This window comes from Pecten maximus, chromosome 5, assembly GCF_902652985.1.
Source record: "Pecten maximus chromosome 5, xPecMax1.1, whole genome shotgun sequence".
Classification (NCBI taxonomy): Eukaryota; Metazoa; Mollusca; class Bivalvia; order Pectinida; family Pectinidae; genus Pecten; species Pecten maximus.
In genome coordinates, this window is record NC_047019.1 from 9,754,142 (window position 1) to 9,777,748 (window position 23,607).

Consider the following 23,607-nt stretch of genomic DNA (forward strand, 5'->3'; position numbering starts at 1 on the left):
TCTCTCTAGGCGAGTGGTATATTGTGACTTGTACTTACCAGGGTTACACATCTAAATATCAAATCGAGGCCTTGTAGTGCATACATTTGTATGTCAAATGTGAAGTTAGGACTTCTTCAGGAGAGAGTAGATACCAGTTACTTATCAGTTTGGAAGACAAAATGAGTTTTGAAAACTATAGTATCACAAAAATTTCACACACATTGAACAGCATTTATCAAGGATACGGGTCCTGTTTACGACTCCTGTCCTTCAGCACATAGCCTGGTCCTTTTTCATCATCTTTGTCTGCAATCTTCTCCACTCCTTTACCTGTGTAAAACAATAACTACATCAACTTCAGACTTGCAGCATCACAGCTGACATCAAACTGACCACTAGATTTATTAATTCTTTGAAGAGGCTTAATGTATTATGTAAATAATACATTGACAAAAACTAATAAAAGAGGGAAATTGTTAACAGAAATAGGAAGTATTTTTTACAGTGTCTTCACTGACCTTTGCCCTTCCATTTCACCTTAGCTACCGACTGACTGAAGTCCACATGTATACGGCGATCGTCAATGAGGACATTGTCCATCTTAAAATATGCACGTTCACAGTCGTCCTCCTAAAATGGAAGTAGAAATTGACCAAGATACTAAGTTAGCATTGCTTGACATTCTAATACAGAATATAATCACCATTTATAATACTACTTGCTTCAGGTAGGAAATATTGAAAAACTATTTTTCTTTTGTGATATACTAAATAATTTTTATTTCTTTTAAAAACAGAGTATTGAGAAATATCTCAAACTCCCATTTTCTAATGTTTGGATGACAAACAAATTTCATCAGTATTATTCTGGAGTACTTCAATGTCTGCATCAGTATTATTCTGGAGTACATCAATGTCAAATCCTGTAAAACATTACCTTCTCAAACTCTACAAAGGCATATTGTAGTGATTCTCCTGTCTTTTGATCCTTTATCACTTCACAACTACAAATAAAAACAGTGAATTAACACAACTTTTGATCTTAAAAATCACAACATTTTTTAAGTTCACACAATTTTTCTTTAAAATCCAAGAGAAGTTAAGATTTACTTCTGGTAATTTTGAAAGCAGTTCACAATACCTCTCTACTGGCCCAAATCTGGAGAAGATGATCTCAAGGTCTTCCTCAGTGGTGACTGGGTTTAGTTTACACACAAAAAGGACATTGTCTGGTGGTTTGACATCTGCGTCTGGGAGATCTCCGATGACCTCCAGCAGCTGGGCATTAGCACTGGCTTCTTTACGCTCCATGATCTGTTTTACCTTGTCCTCGTCCATACCCTTAAAGTCGTCAATGTCCTCATCCGCTCCAATGCGCAAACTCTGAAACATATATCAAACTTTGTAATAGATGTCAGAAAGAATGAACATGAATAATTATTTCAGAGGTCCTAACCAAGTAGCTTCCAACACTAGAGATAGACATACTAGCACTCAGAGCAGAGGTTCTATTAAAAATTGTTGTTTTTTTGTGAAACCCTTTTATCTGGTTTTTTTTTTTGGTCCAAAGTCCAAAAATAAAGTAGTTATATTGAACTCATTTCACAGACAGGTGTATGGACAATTCTGAACTGATGGACAGACAGGTGTATGGACAATTCTGAATTGATGGACAGATAGGTGTATGGACAATTCTGAATTGATGGACAGACAGGTGTATGGACAATTATAAATTGATGGACAGATAGGTGTATGGACAATTCTGAATTGATGGACAGACAGGTGTATGGACAATTCTGAACTGATGGATAGACAGGTGTATGGACAATTCTGAACTGATGGACAGACATGTGTATGGACAATTCTGAACTGATGGATAGACAGGTGTATGGACGATTCTGAATTGATGGACAGATAGGTGTATGGACAATTCTGAATTGATGGACAGACAGGTGTATGGACAATTCTGAATTGATGGACAGACAGGTGTATGGACAATTCTGAACTGGTGGACAGACAGGTATATGGACAATTCTGAACTGATAGACAGACAGGTGTATGGATAATTCTGAAGTGGTGGACAGACAGGTGTACAGACAATTCTGAATTGATGGACAGACAGGTGTATGGACAATTCTGAATTGATGGACAGACAGGTGTATGGACAATTCTGAACTGGTGGACAGACAGGTATATGGACAATTCTGAACTGATAGACAGACAGGTGTATGGATAATTCTGAAGTGGTGGACAGACAGGTGTACAGACAATTCTGAATTGATGGACAGACAGGTGTATGGACAATTCTGAACTGATGGACAGACAGGTGTATGGATAATTCTGAGATGTATGGACAAAGTGTATGATCCTAGATATACTTTGAGCTGTTCTTGTGTTGGTTCTGGTGATCGGTCAGGGACATCCAATCCTGAAGGGTCATCATACGGGTCATCCAGGACCACAGTGTGGTAAATTCTGTAACAGACCAGTTTAATCAGTCAATAAAAACACCCAAGACCAGCAGATATCAGATCATTAATGTTGAAGAAAGAATATTATAATTGTATAGTCAAGATACAGATATCCCTTGCTTAGTCAATTTAAGATACAATTTCAAACTTGTTTCTTGGATTTAAATCATACATTTTGACACTTAAATTATGCTATATTTTCATTAATCTTGAAAATAATAATAAAAAAAAAAATTAAGATAAAAAAGAGAGAAAAACCAGGGTTTCTGGCATGAATGAACCAAGAATTAATGTTTCAAGAACAGAAAAAGAAAACAGAAACAGCACCAAACAATAATTTTTAGAACTTTTGTGTTTGACTTCTACAAAGTAATATTTGTTTAGAGACCACACCTGATATCCTGGTAGGGTCTATGGTCTTCATCACAGTAAGTTTCATTGATCTTGGTCAGTACATCCATTCCTTCTGACACCTCCCCAAACACAGTATGCTTTCCGTCCAGGTAATCTAGGTCCTCGCCCAGGGTCAGGAAGAACTGTAACAAGGAATGCTAGGTTAATATCTACTTATAAAACTTTGTTAGGTCTGCCATGTTTTGAGTACCTGGCCAATCTCATAGGGACCTTATATTTCAAGGCAGGTAGGTTTCATTGTTGTTAGATATTAAGTTTGGAGGCAAGGAGACATTCACATTTGTTAAATTTAAAGCCAGTTACTTTGAAGGAAGAGCAAACAACTTGATTATTTACTTTTATAAAACATCCATCAGCCAGTAAAAATAAAAAATTCTGTGTAACAATTTACTGAGGACATTGTCTGAAACCCAGAAGTAAATATGCATAGTTTATTGATTATTGGTTGTACTAGTCTGATTATCTCCCTTTACACAAGCAAAACCACCAGAAACACAAGCAACTCTTTAAAATATGACCTCTGATGTCAAAGGAGTCTGTATATAGTTTTACAAAAATTGTTGGAAAATGATAAACTTAATTACGTAGGATAATCTACAGTCCCCAGTTAATGACTTCATTCAGGGTAAAAATGTGCCACCATAGTCCCACATAATATATTTTGCTATAGAGGGTGAAGAATTGACCAAATTTTTATTCAGCTATTGCGTATATTTTTCCTTTCTTTTGAAGATTTCCATAATTCTGTACCTGGGAGCCATGCATATTTCCACCGTTGTTTACCATAGAAACAGTGCCAGCCTTCTTGTGCTTCATCCTGGGTACAAGCTCCATGTCAAAGTAACGTGCCTGTTCTCCATACAGCAATCTGGAAATCAATTGTTAATAACATTAAAGGCATGTTAGCTTAAATTCATCAAAATGTATTCATCTATGGGGCATGGAAAAATATCTAGCAATTGAAAAGGTATTGCTCCAACCAGCATTAATCATTTGACCAATCTTTGACAGTTTACATTACCTCTGTTATAAGGACCAACCAAGTAAATGCTTTAAATTAATGTCCATAAATTTAAGTTAAACACATGTAAAACCTTGGTAAATACTACCCATAAAATACCACTCAGCTACAGATACTAGGTGCCTACCCATAATATACCACACAGGTACAGAGAACATCTCTTTAGCTCGATCGTTTGAGCATAAGACTAAGCCAGAGGTCATGGGTTCAATCCTAAGTGGTGGTATTGCAGCTGATGCAAATCACCTAATTGAATTTTCATTAAAGTACTCCATTCACAATATCTGGCTCCAACATGCGATACATATGAACTCTATTTGCTGTCATATACAGAACAATTATAGTCCTTCTGGGTATTTATCCAATAAAGTGATCCATGCACCATTATAAATACATTGACATATCTTATTCTTGATTTCTCTTCTTCTTTTTTTTTAATATAATTTGAATCAGGCTATCGAATCAAGTTACCATTAATGTGAACCCATTCTGTTAATTCAGCCACAACAATTTGACATATACATATGTATGACAAAATCATAATTTACCTCAGTTTTAAATTTGTTTTAAGGTAAAACCATCCTCTAAGTAAAATTTAATTTGAAAAAAATATGATAAGCTGACAGCTTAATTGACATATTACATCAGATTGTTACTCACCCATTTACAGATTCTCCTCCCCTGCCAGTTCCTGAGGGATCTCCTGTCTGGGCAACTAAATTTCTCTGAAAGTATTGTAAAAAAACACAAGTGAAAGGCATATTTAAACACGAATTTAGTAATATATATGCTTTATGCTATATAATAAACTTCATCATACAGCTTTAAGCCTATCTAGGATTCTTTATTTGGCAATTATTTGTTCATTCTCAACGGAATATTTCTAATTAATATTTCACAGTTTAATGATTTACTCAAAATACATGTATCATAGGGATATCATATGCTTTTAGCATATCAAATTATTTACCCCAGTAACTTGTTTTATTATACAAATATGTATACAGTAGAAATAATAGTCTGAGTTTCCTCTGGACACCAGATATGGTGCCAGGGCCAGAGGAAACTTGGCTGTAAACATAAATGCATACTATAACCCAACATAATAATATGCAAAACTTAGCTTAAGTTTCTCAGTTCAGATTTCTATAGGATGCACATAGCCTTCACTGTCAAAGACAATGTATGTTAATTAATTAGTTCATAAAGATTTAATGACATAATTTATTAATGACGTCACCATTGTGTTATTTCACATACGTTTACGTATGTCATAATAATTGTTACATGGTAGAACAGACCAGTTGTTGTAAATTCAAATTACCTGCACAGAATGGAAGAGTGAGAAATTGTAATATTTTACTTTACACAGCTTCAAGAAATTCTTGCAACCTGAAACAAAACAAAAAAATGACGGGATAATTGTTTGAATGGCAGTGTAGAGAATGACTTTTAAATCCTTCACCCTCACAATATTTTTATTTATGATATATTACAGAAACTCCCGAAGAAGTCTGATTTGAACACCATTTGTTGATATGGGTAAAATATCTAATTTAGATACAAAAAAAATGTACATGTAACAAGTCACACACAGAAGTCAAAATGTGAAAACAGAATGTTGAGCTTTGATTCATTATTAAAAATCATTTGCAGAAATCTCCAGTAGGACACAGAAATTTCGTATACATAGTATATATATAAGCTTAGGTGTTTTGCACGCTCATTAGTCAGATAATAATTACATTATTAAGATGTATACGATCGTTCCCTAGATTGTAATATAATGATCAGCTGATGATTGTGCTAAACACCAAAGCGCTAGCGTGTACATGGAACTAGGACCGATCATAAGAATTTTTAAGGGAGAAACGAGTGGCGTACATATTGGTCTTTCGTCGGTAAACAAATCGATTGTTATATCACCAAGAGACGTCTCCAATACCACGGCCATCCCTGCTGTTTCGCATCAAATATATAACCACACATATGCATGTACGTTTTGAAAACTCCTCGATCAGCTCTCGTCAAATGGAGATAGAAAAAGTAGCGGCTTATTCTAAAGTCAATATCGGAGACGGATATGGAACAATACGGATTTGTGTCTGCTTTTTAAAAATATACAAGATTAAGCAGTATTTTTTTTGGAAACTGTTTCAATCGACCCCTCCATAAAATTTGCCCAAGTGAACAATTTTTCGCAAGAACTAAAACAAAGAATTCCATCATCAGATAGCACTGTAAATCATATATTGGGTAGAAATATTTATAAAATATTCGGGACTACGCCCCAAATCAGACTTACATGTATACAGTACAGTTCTGATACTGTTACATAACAACAGAGGGGGTATGGAATAGGTCTCATTTTCAAGACAATGGCTATAGTTTGTCGATTTCAACAGGAAGTGTGCAGAAGAGTATTTCCTAGCATTGACATCTAAAGGTGATGTTTATGTAAAATAGCAATGACATAAAGAATTGTTTCTGGGTTTTTTTTTCATATGGGGGGAATATTTCACGCATTTCTTCTGTCAACATCTTTCTTTTCTCAGCCTCCCTTACAGTTTTCAGTCGTTTCCATTGTCACTTTCTCTCTGTATAGAATGTCTACATGTACACTTTATACTCTTAGTAAGACATATAGAAAAATTACGATCGAAACACTTGTAACAGGAGAGGAGAAAATGTGGCGGCCAGACCGGGGTTCGAACTCGGGACCTCCGGACACTAGCCGGATGCTCTACCAATTGAGCTACCTGGTCACCGATGATCGACCCATTCCAGTCCCGCTACACACTATATATGTATCTTGCTGCCTTAGCATTTGCAAATCTAAAAAATGAATGCACGACAACAAATTGAGAGATAAAACGATCTTGTATGTTCTATCAGAGACGTGTACATGTATATCAAAACGTCTCTGGTTCTATGTAATCTGAAAACTCCGCATTTTTGGAAGTATGTATATATATATATAAATACCTTTAAAGATAATCACAACAGATATTATCGTTTTATTAGCTCCATTTTAAAACCAATTTGTCTTGGGCTGCTCCGAGATCCCCGCTTAATTTTCTTTTATGTCCCACGCCCTCTAAACAGTTAATCCTGAAATTTCATTAAGAAAATCGCGAAAATCAAAGTAGGAAAAATGTGATCCTGAAACTTCCACAATATGATGATAATATACCATTTTATCAAGAGCTTCTGGGGTGGCTCCAGATCCCTGCCCTGTTTTCTTTTTTAAATAGTTAATCCTGAAAACATCATTCAGAAAAAATAAGCATGGCCCCCAGACCTCCACCTTATTTTCGTGACCCTAGAACAGTTAATCATGGAAAACAATATCCTGTAGATGAAACAAAAAACTAAAAACGAAAACTTGAAAAATACGGTCCAGAAACTCCCAGAATTTTATGATAATATACCACTTTGTCTAGAGCTTCTGGGGACCTGGGCAGCCCACAAAACCACGCCTTGTTTCCTTTGTTACGTACATCTAAACATCGGGGGTGGGGGGTTAGAATTAAATTAAATTAAATTTTAAAAAAAAACACTGAAAATATAGATATATATACCATAGGTCATTTTCTCAGAATGCAGGATATTGCACCATTTCTTGGATAGCTTCTGGGGACCTGGCGGCACCCAGACCCCTAACCTGAATGATTTGTCGCAGCCCGCCCACTCCCCCAGAAATTTGCCAAACAACGAAGATTTTAAAGTTGCACTCCTCCCCCCACCTGAAAGAATGCCATATGCATCATCATGAGTGCCTATGCTTTATGTATATATATAATAGTGTTATCACTCGATCAATGGTCATTTTCAACATTGTTCCCCTACGATGACTTAAATGGGGCGCCGTTTTATAACTTACTCAATAATTTTCGCTATCATTTTTTTTCCTTTATTATTTTTTTTACAAAAATCCAAGCCTATTTTCACACATCAAATATTATAAATAAAATCAAAGTTTGGATATCAATAGCTCAGATTAAAAATCAAAATAGATTTTGGGTTAATAGGAAGGTGACTGCATCGAGGCCTACTGACTGGATATTCAGGTGAAAGAAGTTTCCAATGTTTTATGTGTGGGCTGGGCAAAACATGTAGGTGTAAAATATATAGAAACAATTTTTTTCTAGCCTGTTTTTGAATTAAATACAAGATGGTGGCCCAAATAAGAAAAGTTCAAATTGGTAGAATTTTAAAATATTCTATTTACAGGTTTGCGAGATGACATTCTTCAAAATTATGGCTAGTGGACCAGTGTTGAAAGCTCCATTTAAGCAGGACAGTGGTAAACGTTAACATTACTGTCTGTGGAAAATCATTTGGTTCCGTGGTTCCTATACATACATGTACATGATGTATCTTGTGAGGTGGTACATATACTGCTTATTAGCTGACGATATTCTTTTCGCTAGCAATGCATCGCGCAAGCCTATATTTAATGAAATATTTTCTATGTGCATGAGAATGTTACGAAAATCAATACAACTTCATCAAAAAAGTTTCGTAGAAAAAAAGAGACAGGTTAGAAAATTGTCATCTTCGCTTACCAAGAATTATGTCGATTCTGAGGTATACCGAAAACTAAAATCCTTTAGATAAAGGATATTGCTTGAAAAAACGTTTTAGTCATGACTTATCTTTTGATTACACTTGCTAACAGTGACAGTGAGAAAAAATAGCATTACAACAGCTATATATAATACCGTTCGATACGCTTGAAGAACTTTGAGACGGAATCAATAATTGCCGATTTTACTTTCATATAAAGTCGACCATAAGTCAAAGTGATTAAATCGTTCCCAACATTTACAAATGTCTTTGTCCCCATACTCGATACATTTCTACCAATTTTCCGGTTTTATCAAAAATGTTTCTATATCATCTTCCTTCATGCATTTACATGTATATGAAAATTGTTTTTTGAATACGTGAACAATCAAACATTCAAAATAAAAGGGGTTATGGCAATTGGTTAAATCTATCACCTTCCTTTCCGTCACCCGCAAGAATTCAAGAGTGCATGTTTTAACACCTGACCAATTATCATAATACATCAACAGTTGTTACCGATCGCGACCAAGGACCGAGGCCCACATAATGACGTCAATTAAAAAAAGATAGGTCATAGCCTTATATATAATTACTTTTCAGTCGTGGACCCGGAAGTTTATTTGGGTTGGTTTTTTTCGGGTCATAATGAAACTGAAAATGGAACATTTCGGTCATGTTGTAGTTGAATAAATAGACTTAAGATTTTAAGTCCATGTTCAACACATTAAAATAAAACATCTTCAAAATTGTACATTTAAGAATATTTGTGATTTTCGATAGAAAGGGTTTAAAAAGCACCAACTCAACAAGTCTGGTATAGTTTAGCATATTTCAACATGATTCCAAGCAACCTTCACATTCGCCTATTCAGAAAATATGGTGCAATTATTCCTAACACAAAGAAACCTGCATACTTGTAATCTATTAAATGCAGTATTACGCAGTTTACAGAGGTTTAAATGATCTATGTAATGTTGTACTATGAGCCACACACTACGACGAATGATTACTTCCCTACATAAACGATATGGCGAAAATAACTCTTGCGCCATGTTTTTTTTTTTTTTCTTTAAACTAAAATTAACCCACCTGCTACACGTTAACAGCTAGATATGGGGTCACGTGTAAAGCAACGTGGTCAGATGAGTGGCTTAAGTGATGTGTGGGGGGGGGGGGGGGGGGGGGGGGTAGTGTTAACTCAGCACGGGGGGTCTAGTGTTAACTCAGCACGGCAAAGTAAAGTTCGGGAAAAGTTAATTAAGACAGAAATTACATTAAAGATAAAATGTTAGTTTTAAAATCACTTATCACAAATGGCGATTGTTGGAGATGTAGTATCTACAATGAACCACGAAGGAGCCTTTCTATTCCAGCCCAGATATGAACTTTTCACTTGACAACAAAACTTAATTCGTCACTCAGGTCTGCTGACGAAAGCAATGACAGAAGATAGACTACAATAATCAACATCAATGTATGATTGCGAACATTTTCCATAACAAGGGAAACACTATAACCCTCACAAGGTTTACACTGGCGACAACTTGACCGAAACCGACATAATTAAATATCACTGTGTACGGTATGACGGAAGCTTTTACCGGTAAATATTTCCTAAATTGTAGTTTGAGCAGAATCACAACCTTGGGCCTGTTCGTTTATGCGGACAAACCGGTTTGTCAGTATTTAAATGTAATATTTCAATCATATATCTTGACGGACCTGCTAATGTTAATACAGGCCTTGGAAGTCTTTGTCAAGGCTCGTATGAAAACAATATAAAATTGCCGGTCCGTCTTTTCAACACCGGTCCAACTAGACTAACCGTTTGGACTGCAAAAACGAAAACAGCCATGCTAGACTTGATCGAGATAATTTTCTCCTGGAAAGGGCGGTTGAAGGTAAAATCACAGTGCATATGTTCCAAGCCTATTTCAGATCTATTCGATTTTCGATGTTTTGCGTCTGATGTAAAATGACTTTGTACAGACTGTGGACTGGAATGATGGCCTTGCCTCGAGTTTTGCTTTAATTTCAATTGCCCTCAAACAGGAACATCACAAAGTAAAATAATTTGTCCTTCGTCTTAGTTTTTTAAATGAAGCCGTTCAGTGTGTAACTTATTGTTTATGACTGTGGTACTCACTAATCCAAAGATGGCCGCCCTTAAATGATCATATATACAATTGAACATGTGTTTAATACGTATATACTGAGCGGATTTAAACAATACAAACAAGAAATATCTTTAAAAAAAGATAAACGGCATAGCTTTAATGCTGATGGTTATAATGTAAAACTGCTGGTGAAATAAATTAACCAAGTAATGTTTTGCAGCACAGATAACAAAATTATATCAGTTTGAATCATTTTTGGTGATAACAAGACTGCATTTGTATCTGGAACATAATTTTATTAATGTGTCATTTGAAAAGATACATCCACTTATTCAGCTTGCATTCAATCTTAACTTTGTTTCGTTTTTAACTGCATATCTGCATGTTCCATTTACTGCTACATTGACCAATCACATACTGCATCTTGACCAGAATATACGGCTATGCCGAAAAACAAACCAAGGCCAGACCCCAAAGTTATTCCCTTTGATCAACTGTTGAAATATCCCTTCGGTACATATATGGAGATGATTTCAGATTTGTCGAATGGAGAGTTGTCGTTTGTCCTCTGTAAAGTGATGCATATTAATAGATAACGACTTTGCAAGCTATCAGCTTAATGTTATCAGTGATGATTTCATAGCAAGGATTGACGGGAGACAGAACTACGGCTACTCCTCACACATATACTGTTCTTAAAATGTAGCGTTTGAGTCGGAACGATCTTAAAGACCATGTCCATAGTTTGTTTGTTTTTGTTTAACGTCCTATTAACAGCCAGTGTCATTTAAGCACGTGTCAGGTTTTGGCGGTGGGGGAAAGCCGGAGTACGGAGAAAAATCATCGGCCTACAGTCAGTACCTGGCAACTGCCCCACGTAGGTTTCGAACTCGCAACCAGAGGTGGAGGGCTAGTTATAAAGTGTTGGGACACCTTAACCACTCGGCCATCGCGGCCCCACCATGTCAAAGATTGGCTCTCTATGGTACTTGTATAGACCACTGTTTGGTGCACAATAACCAGGGTTGTTAATAGACCAAGGCAAATCTTTTTGATAGATCGGTCTCTATAAGACATTCCTCAATGGTCGTTTTGTTGGGGTAGTAGATTTTTGGTTGAAGAGACGGTCCTTATAATGGTGTAATATACAACACACTCTCTTCGGATTTCTAAACAGTTTCACGCCAGTCTTTGCACTATAATGTTATCATTAAAGTTGAAACCTTGAGACGGAATTAATTGATGATTAAAGCCGATCATAAGACCAAAGCGATTAAAAAATCCTAACAGTTACAAATATATCTTGGTCCAGTATCTTGGTACATTAGTACCAATTATCTAGCTTTATCATATTTATTTGTCTTTTTTATAATCTTCCGACGTGCATTTACGTGTAGATAAAATAATAGTCTGTAACCTCTACCAGCAACGAACAGATGAAATATTCCAAACAAAAGAAATTACAAAGAATACCGGGACAGTTCACATGTCGAAATAAATTGCATGAAAAACGTGTTGTTATAAGTTTCCTATTGTATTTGTTTTCATTTCTAGATAGCAAAACACCTTCTTCCCCAACCTATGGTATTTACATTTCCCAGTTGATTCGTTATTCGCCAATTTTGTACATCACTAAGTTTCAAAATGTTGATGAAGACCAGGTGAGTGCATTTCTTGTACGATATTAAGTTAAATGTATCTAACCCTCATTGCTCTTTCTGATGGTTCTAATGTCACACTTTGAGAAAGTGTCTACCTGGATATGATTTAGATTTACGTGGCTAGCGTCGTCAATAAAGCACGCGAAGGCGCTTATGCCTCCGGAACACGCCCTTTGTACATTTTCAAAAAAGTGTCTCCTTGTTAATGTCTTTTTGGTGAAGAGTTAACCACTGTCGGGGGTTAGGGGGGGGGGGGGGGGGGGGGGGGGGGGGGGTGTTAGATTTACAGTAAGTAATATGTTGGTTATTTTCTGGTTTTATATCTGTGGATTTAAAACTGTCAGGTGGGTGATTAAAAGCGAGGTTTCTTTTATTTAACCGGGACAAAAAATCCCAGTATGACCACCATCAAGATTAGAGATTATCTGACCGACCTTAAAACTAATACCTTTATGTTAAGAAAACAAAAAACAAAAACACGCCTAATTGTTCCCGTGAAAATGACTGGAAGGTAATGAGAAATGAGATCTCGTATATTTTTGATAGGGTGGCGGTTGGTATTTTGAGGAAGGGCTGGATGATAGTCTCTATCATTTTCCTAGTAATGGTCAAGATTTTAAACATGATAGTATAAATGATTTGTAAATTCACAACACTATTGTGTTTTATTTAGATGTTTGCAAGCTTGTATTGTAAGACGAAGGAGTGTATAGGTCTCGTCGAGAGCTATACGAGTTCAATTGGGTGTCATTCAACTGGGTATGGACAGATGCCAACATAATATCCCATTTAATTTCTGAGTATTGAAAATTTCTTCTTGATCAAGGACATCCTGTATGAAGATGAAATAAAGAATAATGTTTCTTATAGATTTAATCAAGCGAAAAGTATCAAATAAATGATAGTTTTAGTAGTACATAATCCGTGTTCTTATATTTAACCGAAATATTCTGCACGCATTTCCCCTGTAGCATAATTTCAAAACATACTTTGATAAAGTAGTTTACGAAAACATATCGAGTGGTACCAACTATACCTTTGTATAAGAAAATAGGGACAGATATGTATAATGTATTAAAAACCGACGAAATATTGGTAGTCACACACTATTTAAACGGTTCATAAGTAATATACCGTGGTATTGTATACGTTCACGCCGGTATGAAAACAAATTGGCTATATACATATTGCATGAAGCGCTCGGGATTCATGTGTAATAGGTATTTAACTTATATGCGTTTATGCATGTTTAATCAAAGGCTGCATGCGATTTATAAACCAGTATTTACGCTAAGCTACTAGTGACAAAAAATTTATAAGTCAGTTGAATAATCTTACGTCATCTTAAATTCTTGCTTCGGGCGATCGTTTGCACGCGACAGAAAGACAAAAGAGTGCAATAATGGTAATCCAATAGTATTTATAATCCTACGAATTTAGTTAATTATTGGTATATCGTCTATATCCTATATGACTCATCTATTTCAAGGTTTCGTCTCAGAGACGATAGTCAGTGTTCTGTTGGCTTAAGTAAGTTACCGGTTTGTTGCCTACATTACTCCGCCTATTTCAAGGTTTCGTCTCGCAGACGACAGTTAGTGTTCTGTTGGCTTAAGTAAGTTACCGGTTTATCGCCTACATTACTTCGCCTATTTCTAGGTCTCGTTACTTAATACGTCGTTGAGATGTGTTACAGGATACGTGGAAATTAAGACAACTTTAAATCGTTTGTTGAAGTGAAAATAGAATGTGTTTATTATCTTCTGAAACTCTTAAATCTCAAAAAATCCAAATCGCAAAAACTTACATGAGGTAGATTTTAAGATGTCTATAGAGAAAAGATAGCATGATACTAGAAACATATCATACCCATATAATCTCGGTTATTACTTTGAACACACACGTTAGACATTGATTCCTGTTAACTATTGATCTTATTAACAAAATTGCTTTAACCGAATATGATACATTTTGACACTGCGAAGGTCAAATCCTTAATAAACAGATGCTGCTCACAGGGACATGAGAAATTGTTACAGTCTATGTGTAACTGGTGTTCTGTTAGGGCCAAATTTCGCTCCTTCGACCTCATAGCGAAAGAGCGAGGAAGCGAAGGAGCAAAGGAGCGAAAATACGATGGCGAAAGAGAGAAGTTCCATCGCTCCTTCGCCGTCGTGTTTTCGCTACTTCGCCATCGTATTTTCGCTCCGCTTCTTTGCTCCTTCGCCGTCGTGTTTTCGCTCTTTCGCTCTTTCGTGTTTAGGTCGAAGGAGCAAAGGAGCGATATTAGAAATTTGGTCCTAACGGAACACCATAATATGGGTAACTTAATCTTCTCTAGTGTGTGTAGCCCATTTTCAGACGTTTGGGGGAATATGCTATATACATTAGAGATGGTCCAATTACCCACAGACTGTAACACATTTTCATGTCCCTACGCTGCTGCATCTTAGCCACTTGGCATTCAGAAAAAAATTCCTTCAGGATTCAATACCTTTAATTCCTGTCAATCAAAATTGAATTGAGGTTATTACTGAATCATAATTACTCCAGCAAGGAACTGGGCAAAACACTATAACTATACGCTGTTTTATTATTTAGGAGCATTTAGAAGTAGTTGAACACTTTCGACTCCTGAGACTATGAAAGTGGTCATTCATTTGAACACACTAGATATATCTTATTAACTTTTATTAATTGAGATGTCGTGTTAAGGAAAACAAGACTGCTAACAGGCATGCAAGTGCACAAACTCTATTTATAGTAACGGTAACAATGACCTTTGGCTGGTCATGATGTTATTCGAACCCAAAGATGCCCAAATTAATTTGGGGTGAAAATCACCTGTACATTCAGTGCTAACATACCCATGAAATGTCATCAAAATCTGTCAGTAATTACGATCACTGAAGAGATGACAACTTGTGACTACATTTTTTGTAACAATGACATTGACCTTTAAGCGATCACGCCCATATTCGAAACTATAATTGCTAACATGCATGTGAAGGGATGTACAAAATCATATAGCACACATATTTGTTATCGATGACATCGAGCTTTAAGCGATCATCGGCTTTTAATAAGCGGTTAAATAGATTTGATTTAAACATATTTCATTTGTATCAATATATACAAGAGGATTGGGCACAAGTTTTCAAACTTATATGAAGCCCTTTCCCAATTATCATGACTTTTTTACAATTTTTATACAAGATGACATGATGACATTTGAAACATTATCAATTATATTTGGAGAGAGAGAGAGAGAGAGAGAGAGAGAGAGAGAGAGAGAGAGAGAGAGAGAGAGAGAGAGGTATTACGATTCGAATTTATTCAAATATTCAATTGATAAATTTAGTTTAATTATTTACTAAACAAACAATTTCGATTCCGATAGCAGAAGATTAAGCTGTTCGCTGCACAAAAACACACTGCTATTTCTAATGTTAAATAGATGCCGACTGTCTCGTCTTTATTGGAGTCGTCAGTAATGTCAGAGACCAAAAATATAGATACGGAAGTTGGGAAATCAAATAAGTGTTAAAAGTGAAGGAGAGGAGCAATAAACATCTGTCTTGTAATTTTTGGATATTGGATAATTAAAAAAAAATATGGGGCATACGTGTGAATATTCAGAATCGATGTCTGTAAATACAAGTACTATTTTGACGGTAAAACTTGTGTCGGAAACACACCGTCACAGTTACCATAAGAAAGATAAATACATTTACAACCGCTCCTGCATCTGCCGAACAGGGGCATACAATTCGGGACAAAACTTTAATACCTGCTTCACGTGACAGTAGGTTTAGTTATTCAGATATGAGGAGGATTGAAAATATAACGTTACAAATGGCATTCGACCCATGTAATGTACTTAATGTGGAGAAAATTCAACAAACAGAACTCTATACGAACGCTTCAGCCGAATGATAACTGATCGGTACCCGATATACCCCCCTTACATATTGTAAACGCTTTTGTCCTTTACCTGCAGGTAATCATTTCTTTTCAGGGATCACATAGAAAAAAGATAGAAAGCATGTGATTTTTAAATTGAAATGTAAGAGACAGTTTGTGTTCAGATTGCACAGAAGACATACGCATGCAAAATACACATTTTGAAAAGCTGTCATATATGTAAGTAATACACAGCATATGTCAAATAATTATTTATTTAAACTTCCTGTGTGGAAATCCTGACTAAAGAAATAATTGAATGTGAATGAGTTTGTAGTTATGTTTATTTTTAGCCATGCCATATACATTTTTCTCTCCTCGTGGTGAAAAAATCGTCCGGATTATTGCGGGAAATTTACTAATAAAAAGTACGTTCCGTTCCCAAAATGGGCTTCCGGAATCGGAATCCGAATTTCCGGACTGGTGAGTACAAATAACGTTACGGAAATCCGTTCCCGTGCTATTCCGTCGGGACTGTGAGTTTTCCGGACTATCGGCATCCGGATTACCGCGGGTCCACTGTATAACGAGTATTTCCGTATATCATGTTTAGTTGTGTATCAGGAAGGTCACGTCCTCGGCGAATCCACTGTGTCCGTTCACTAACCTCGGACCAGTGCCAACATCATACAATGAAACGATTTTCTGAGTTTAGGATATTTTCAATTCACGAATTAGGACATCTTGCATTTAATTATAGTTAATGGTTTTGCTTAATGCATTTATTCAAGCCGAAACACCGAACTAGATAATTAGTGCAAGTTTTTGTTTTAAAAGAAAACAATTATGATAGTAATTTTGATATATCAGCCTAAAAAACCATGATACATATTTCAATCTTTAAAATTTGCAAGAAATGAACACCATTGTATTACACTATGCTACATTGATATCAGCTACCAGTTTAACAAGTAACATTTATAATGAAGTAAGAAAATGGCTTATTATATTGTGATTAAACCTAATGACGATTTTCGCAAGAAGCATATACAAACAGTTACTTCTTTATACGGAGTAATTGTATATAATTGTCATTAGTTATCAGATTTATTTCATCAAGTGAATAAATCCCTTTATTACCTGTGGTCAGTATTAAAAAATACTCAGGTAGAGCACTCAAAAGCTAGCCATGACCTTCATGGTCATGCCAGTTAAAGGCGGAGTTGGCTGACCAAATTCTTGATAGCAGTCCAAATTCGGATTATATTTCTCAAGCAATTACGCATGGTAAACTGGATAATAAACAACTTATAAACCTTCCGGGTTGGTTCTATTGACCAGCTGGGTCTCGATGTATTGATTTATTTATCATAAGTAAGTTCTCGGAAACCTTGGAAAAGGAGTAGCAATACCACTTCCTCCGTGTATTTCTCGGAAAGACTATTAATAACATTCCACACATCTGACGCACTGGATGCACGAGCGTGACTCATGCAGTATCCCAACATAGTTATGTACGTGTATTTATCTTCGCTTGACCTCGTGAGATAATCTGAAATATGTTTTTTATCCCCACCTAGGACGAATTGTTTTTCTTGTATGTCAAGTTGGATGTCACATTTGATAATTCATATTTTCAAGTCCGTCGTTTACATATAATAAACGGCCAATTTCAATTCTAACTAGTCTCTGTGTTGTCTTTATCGTTGTTTGTATTTGGTCCAACAAGCTTGCCCTCACGACGGTCATGTATAATTTTAACTAAAGTACACAACCCATTAGGTACAGTTATCGATTTTAATCTTTTTTAAATTACATACACTGCATTTGATTGTAGATTTGTCCCTTTTTGGGGGGGGGGGGGGGGGGGGGGGGGGGGGCATGGCAGCTCTATGATCTGTTAAACTACGTCATTTTATATTTTGATGTTTCTATTACCATTACCTCATTATATTGTAACACTGGACCCGATCTCGCCGCATGTATCAACACAATGCATAGTTAAGTAAATATTTGACCTGATTTGGCCTGAACACTGGACATACCTGATCTGTATATATAAGTATATATTTGGTCTAATCTTTTGTATTTTAGTTTCAAAATAAATTCTTCATCTTTAAATTAAAAAAAAGTTATAATTCTATTTGTGATTCAGAAACGATGAAAGACCAAATTAATGACATGTGCAGATTCTTTTTGCGCCTATGAATATGATAACATATACTACAGAACGAGAATCGTTCGTTGTGTATAAATTTCTTTGTTTTTGTGGTTGCTGGAACCACGAATATAGACACAACGAATATTGTTGTATGTGTTATTGTGATATCTTTGTTGCAGGCGAACATTTATAACCACGAAATAATTTGAAAGCTCAAAACCACGAAAAAAGTATATTATACAGTTCAGTAGAATTTCACAGTTAAATATATAGTTAGACATGTCTTTTCCTCTGTGCAATTATCAATACAATTGATATGATCAGTCCATAACGTTGGTTTCTGTTTGAATTAAATACGTTGCGTTTTCAATCAAGCGGAAAGTAATCTATTTTTCCTCAGTGTTAAAACATACTATTGACGACATTTAAATCTTGCTTGATACATACTGAAAAATAATAATGTTTTATTTGTTATCTACTTAATACACGTAAAATAATATTCTACCTTAAACAAGATTTAAATCATTCGTGAATAATAAAGTAGCCGATGGGAAGAGAACTTATTTTGTTGATTTGTCAAAACCGTCGGACATTTAAATTGTTACCAGATGCACTATTATTATCCCGATCATATTGCCGAATTATTATTTTTATCCAAGAGTATGAGGTCAACGACTTAATTTAGACTGTTATTTATAATTTGGAAATTATTCTTCTATAATAAAGACTAGAGTGTGTGAAATGTCAGTCATATCGAAATCGATTAAACACCATAGGGCCGTGCATGCAGATTTGTTGACAAGTATTGCACAACTCATTCTCAGAAATGCTTTCTTTTGTATGTACTGGCTCGATTGCAGATATCTCAAATATATCCAATACAGTATCTGGATTGTTACTTGTCAACGGAAATATGTAGGTTCTTAATATTACGTAGGAATCTTAATATGTCGCATTATATTAAGATTCCTACGTAAAATTAAGAACATGCATATTTCCGTTGACAGGTAACAGGCCAGATATTGAATAAGATATAATTTAAACACATTTTATGCACTAAAATAGCTAACATGCTTACAGAGTTAACTCTCCGGATGGAACTCTTCAATTTACGCTAAAGAGAAGCCACTGCATAATAATTTGACAGTACATATAACATTATATTAGAAAGTTTCGTTTTTCGTTTACTTCTCTGATACAGACACATTTAATAACGTTTCAGGAATATATTACAACCGGCAGAAATGACAGGTGTCTCTAAAACAGTTATTCTTTCGGAGAATTGTAAACTTAAGATTTATTAGCACCTATCAAAACAAATTTGTTTGATACAGTTTAGCCAAAATGAATTGACTGCACCATACATCTGTTTCGTCTTTCTAGGACTCGGCAGTGATGTTAGGGACATCATACAGCCATTTTGTCTTTTGATGACTAGCTAAGGGCCTAAAATGAACATATGAGACCAAAACAATCGAAATAGGTAAAATACCTGTCAAAATGTAGATTGGCAGGTGAAAAAGATCCTTAATTTCAATACGTTTCATGATTTTCAATGCTGGATTTCCAAAAACCGTCAGGATTGCACAAAACACACGCAAGATATTAGGACTTTTCTATACAATCTAAGAGTTCGATACAGTAAAGCCAAAGTTCATCACTGCACAATTCAGCTCTGGGTTCTTCTAGGACTCGTCAGTGATGCTTTAACGATTCCTAATCCTACCTTGATGCAGTATCCCTTGGTATAATCTTTATCTTATTTTAGTTTAAACGTTGTCATCACACCTAGGTATCAAAACAATTATGTCATCCAAGGTTTCGGGTATCGGCGGCTTTGAAAACGGCAAACTCTTATCTTAAATTATGTAACAACTACTATAATGCATGTAATTGCCAAAAATTGATTTAGTTATGAGTTACGATAAAATATTGCCCATCCCTTAAGGGATTACGGTATCTTAAGTTATCAGCTGGGTTATAAGAGGTGGGTGATAATGAGACACCAACAATCAATGTCATAATATTTTATTAATAGTTGGGTATCAAGGAGACGCAAACAGCCAGGGTCATATGTGGCTGGTGCCAAAGGGGAATCGAACAGCCAGAGTCATAAGAAGCGGGTGTTAAGGAGACACTAACAACCAGCGTCGTATGAGGCGGATGTCATGGGGACGCCATCAGCCAGAGTCATAAGAAGCAGGTGTCAAGGGGACGCCATCAGCTAGGGTCATATGGGGACGGGGGGGGGGGGGGGGGGTACCAGACGACAACAGCCAGGGTCATATGAGGACGGGGGGGGGGGGGGGGGGGGGGGGGGGGGTACCAGACGTCAATAGCCAGGGTCATATGAGGACGGGGGTACCAGACGACAACAGCCAGGGTCATATGAGGACGGGGGTACCAGACGTCAACAGCCAGGGTCATATGGGGACAGGGGTACCAGACGACAACAGCCAGGGTCATATGAGGACGGGGGTACCAGACGACAACAGCCAGGGTCATATGAGGACAGGGGTACCAGACGACAACAGCCAGGGTTATATGAGGACGGGGGTACCAGACGACAACAGCCAGGGTCATATGGGGACGGGGGTACCAGACGACAACAGCCAGGGTCATATGAGGACGGGGGTACCAGACGACAACAGCCAGGGTCATATGAGGACGGGGGTACCAGACGTCAACAGCCAGGGTCATATGGGGACAGGGGTACCAGACGACAACAGCCAGGGTCATATGAGGACGGGGGTACCAGACGACAACAGCCAGGGTCATATGAGGACAGGGGTACCAGACGACAACAGCCAGGGTTATATGAGGACGGGGGTACCAGACGACAACAGCCAGGGTCATATGGGGACGGGGGTACCAGACGACAACAGCCAGGGTCATATGGGGACGGGGGTACCAGACGACAACAGCCAGGGTCATATGAGGACAGGGGTACCAGACGACAACAGCCAGGGTTATATGAGGACGGGGGTACCAGACGACAACAGCCAGGGTCATATGGGGACGGGGGTACCAGACGACAACAGCCAGGGTCATATGGGGACGGGGGTACCAGACGACAACAGCCAGGGTCATATGGGGACGGGGGTACCAGACGTCAACAGCCAGGGTCATAGAGGACGGGGGTACCAGACGTCAACAGCCAGGGTCATATGGGGACGGGGGTACCAGACGTCAACAGCCAGGGTCATAGAGGACGGGGGTACCAGACGTCAACAGCCAGGGTCATATGGGGACGGGGGTACCAGACGACAACAGCCAGGGTCATATGAGGACGGGGGTACCAGACGTCAACAGCCAGGGTTATATGAGGACGGGGGTACCAGACGACAACAGCCAGGGTCATATGAGGACGGGGGTACCAGACGATAACAGCCAGGGTTATATGAGGACGGGGGTACCAGATGATATACTGATTTCCATGAGACACCAACAGTCAGAGTTTCATGAGGTTGGTGTCACAGAGGCACCAAAGGAATAAATTAAAATACTAGAAAGAAAGAACAGACATGGAAAAAACGAAAGACTGGGAAATTAATAAAATAACGGATCTCGAGTAGAGCCATAGAAGCTTTAAAAGTCCTTCGATTATTCAGGGAAGTCATTGTTAGTCGCCTCTTTTACTATAATCAGCATGCAGTGGGATGTTGCATCCCACATCTTGGCCCGTCACACAATGAAGCAAGCCTATATATGTTTTCCCTCCGCTGTGCGAATTTTGGGTGTAACCAGCGACCAAGACAAGCTAAGCTGGAAGGTATTCCAGGATAACATCACTTTCAAAAATAAAATGTAAAATTAATGTTGTGTTGTTGTTATTTATAGAATGGAAATTTTGTGCGAGTGTTTGTCAAACCAAAAATAAACAGTGCGTTAAACTGTATGTGATTTTATATTTGGCGGTGATGGTTTATTCAATTTCAAAATAAATTCCTAAAAAAGAACGTGATTCCTGTTTTCATTATTGACAAGATTGCATAAATCTATAACAGTTTTCCACACACCAGTAATCCAGTTTAAAATACGTACACCCATACTCTTCACCTTGCGTCGGGATTTCAAATTAGATCTTTTGAAAAATTTAAAAACCAACAACTAATTGGTAAAAAAAAATGTCTCCGGCTGTAGATATTGGCACTGATTATGCAATCCTTCCAAACACAGATATTCTAATTGCCAAAAACCACGTTTACAGGGTGTGATCAACAACTACGCAATTTCCATAAAACGTTATATATGATTACAGTATGAACATTAACGATTATGGGAAAGCTAGCGCAAATTTTGAACCGCAAACATGTGGCTGAATTATTGACTGTCAAGGCCGACAATGAACTAGTTTAAGAAGGACATATGGTGCAAATTGTAAACACGGTGTTTGTTTAATGCAGAATGTCCCAACAAGGCGTAATCTTCGGCAAGATAAAAAAAAATAACCAAGGCTTCAAATCAAAATGAATTTCGAATTGATACAGATTGAATAAATTTGTTGTTAATAAAAGTTTATGTTTTAAATGAGCAAATAAACTCATGAAGAGGCTGTTCTGCAATTGTTGTTTCTGAAACAGGTTAACGATTACAAGGACGTAACCAGTCATCGTGAACAATAAACATATATATTTATATAAATCACATTTCTTCTCGCCGATTAACTACGACCAGTTCAAATTGAAACCAAAACTAAAATTTAATTTTACTTTCTTCATTTAGGGACAAGAACGGGAAAATACAACATTACCGGAGATTAGTCTATCATCTTTTTAAATTTCAAGAATGTTCTATAAACAGATACTATAGATATTCTAGGACACTTGTAAATACGAAAGTAGAAAAGAGTACATGTGTACATATATACCCGTATTCAGTATACGCTTTTAATGCGACAAAACAAATCAGAAACATATATAGCCGTTTAATGTTTATTTAATTTCGGAATATCATTGAACCGAATAAATGAAATTGATATATCGAGTTAAATTGGAAAATCGCCAATTCCATGAAAATCAATGATCTACGTAATGTGATCAACCAGTTCATCTTTATTGTGAAACACTAATCCTCAAGGTAACAAATTCAATGGCTCTATCGTATCGTTATAAGGGTATCACGACGTCGAATATAAAATAGTGATATTCACTGTAATTATTGAACATGTGACAACACTATAATTACATATAACGATCACGTTATGTCACCAAAATGTTCACGTGATAGGAAAGTGATTATCACGTGATATCACTTTATGATTTGTCGCCAATCAAAATAAGTTAGTTAGATCAGAGACCTATATA

At 36.8% G+C, this 23,607-nt stretch overlaps 1 protein-coding gene across 2 annotated transcripts in view; it reads right to left on the bottom strand.

Annotated features, from left to right (window-relative positions):
* Window positions 1-23,607, bottom strand: part of LOC117327088 (peptidyl-prolyl cis-trans isomerase-like 4) — a 38,375-nt gene that overhangs the window by 4,685 nt on the left and 10,083 nt on the right. Inside the window, exons 1-10 of one of the 2 annotated variants that reach the window (XM_033883918.1) lie at window positions 5,772-5,943; window positions 5,212-5,279; window positions 4,548-4,612; window positions 3,617-3,734; window positions 2,846-2,988; window positions 2,360-2,456; window positions 1,123-1,364; window positions 919-985; window positions 501-612; window positions 228-312 (exon numbers count right to left, since the gene is read on the bottom strand). In XM_033883918.1, the coding sequence (XP_033739809.1) occupies window positions 228-312; window positions 501-612; window positions 919-985; window positions 1,123-1,364; window positions 2,360-2,456; window positions 2,846-2,988; window positions 3,617-3,734; window positions 4,548-4,612; window positions 5,212-5,279; window positions 5,772-5,841 (1,067 nt within the window). In that variant the 5' untranslated portion in view covers window positions 5,842-5,943. Of the gene's footprint in view, window positions 1-227; window positions 313-500; window positions 613-918; window positions 986-1,122; window positions 1,365-2,359; window positions 2,457-2,845; window positions 2,989-3,616; window positions 3,735-4,547; window positions 4,613-5,211; window positions 5,280-5,771; window positions 5,944-23,607 lie in introns of those variants that run through there. The other variant, XM_033883919.1, reaches the window with a different exon arrangement.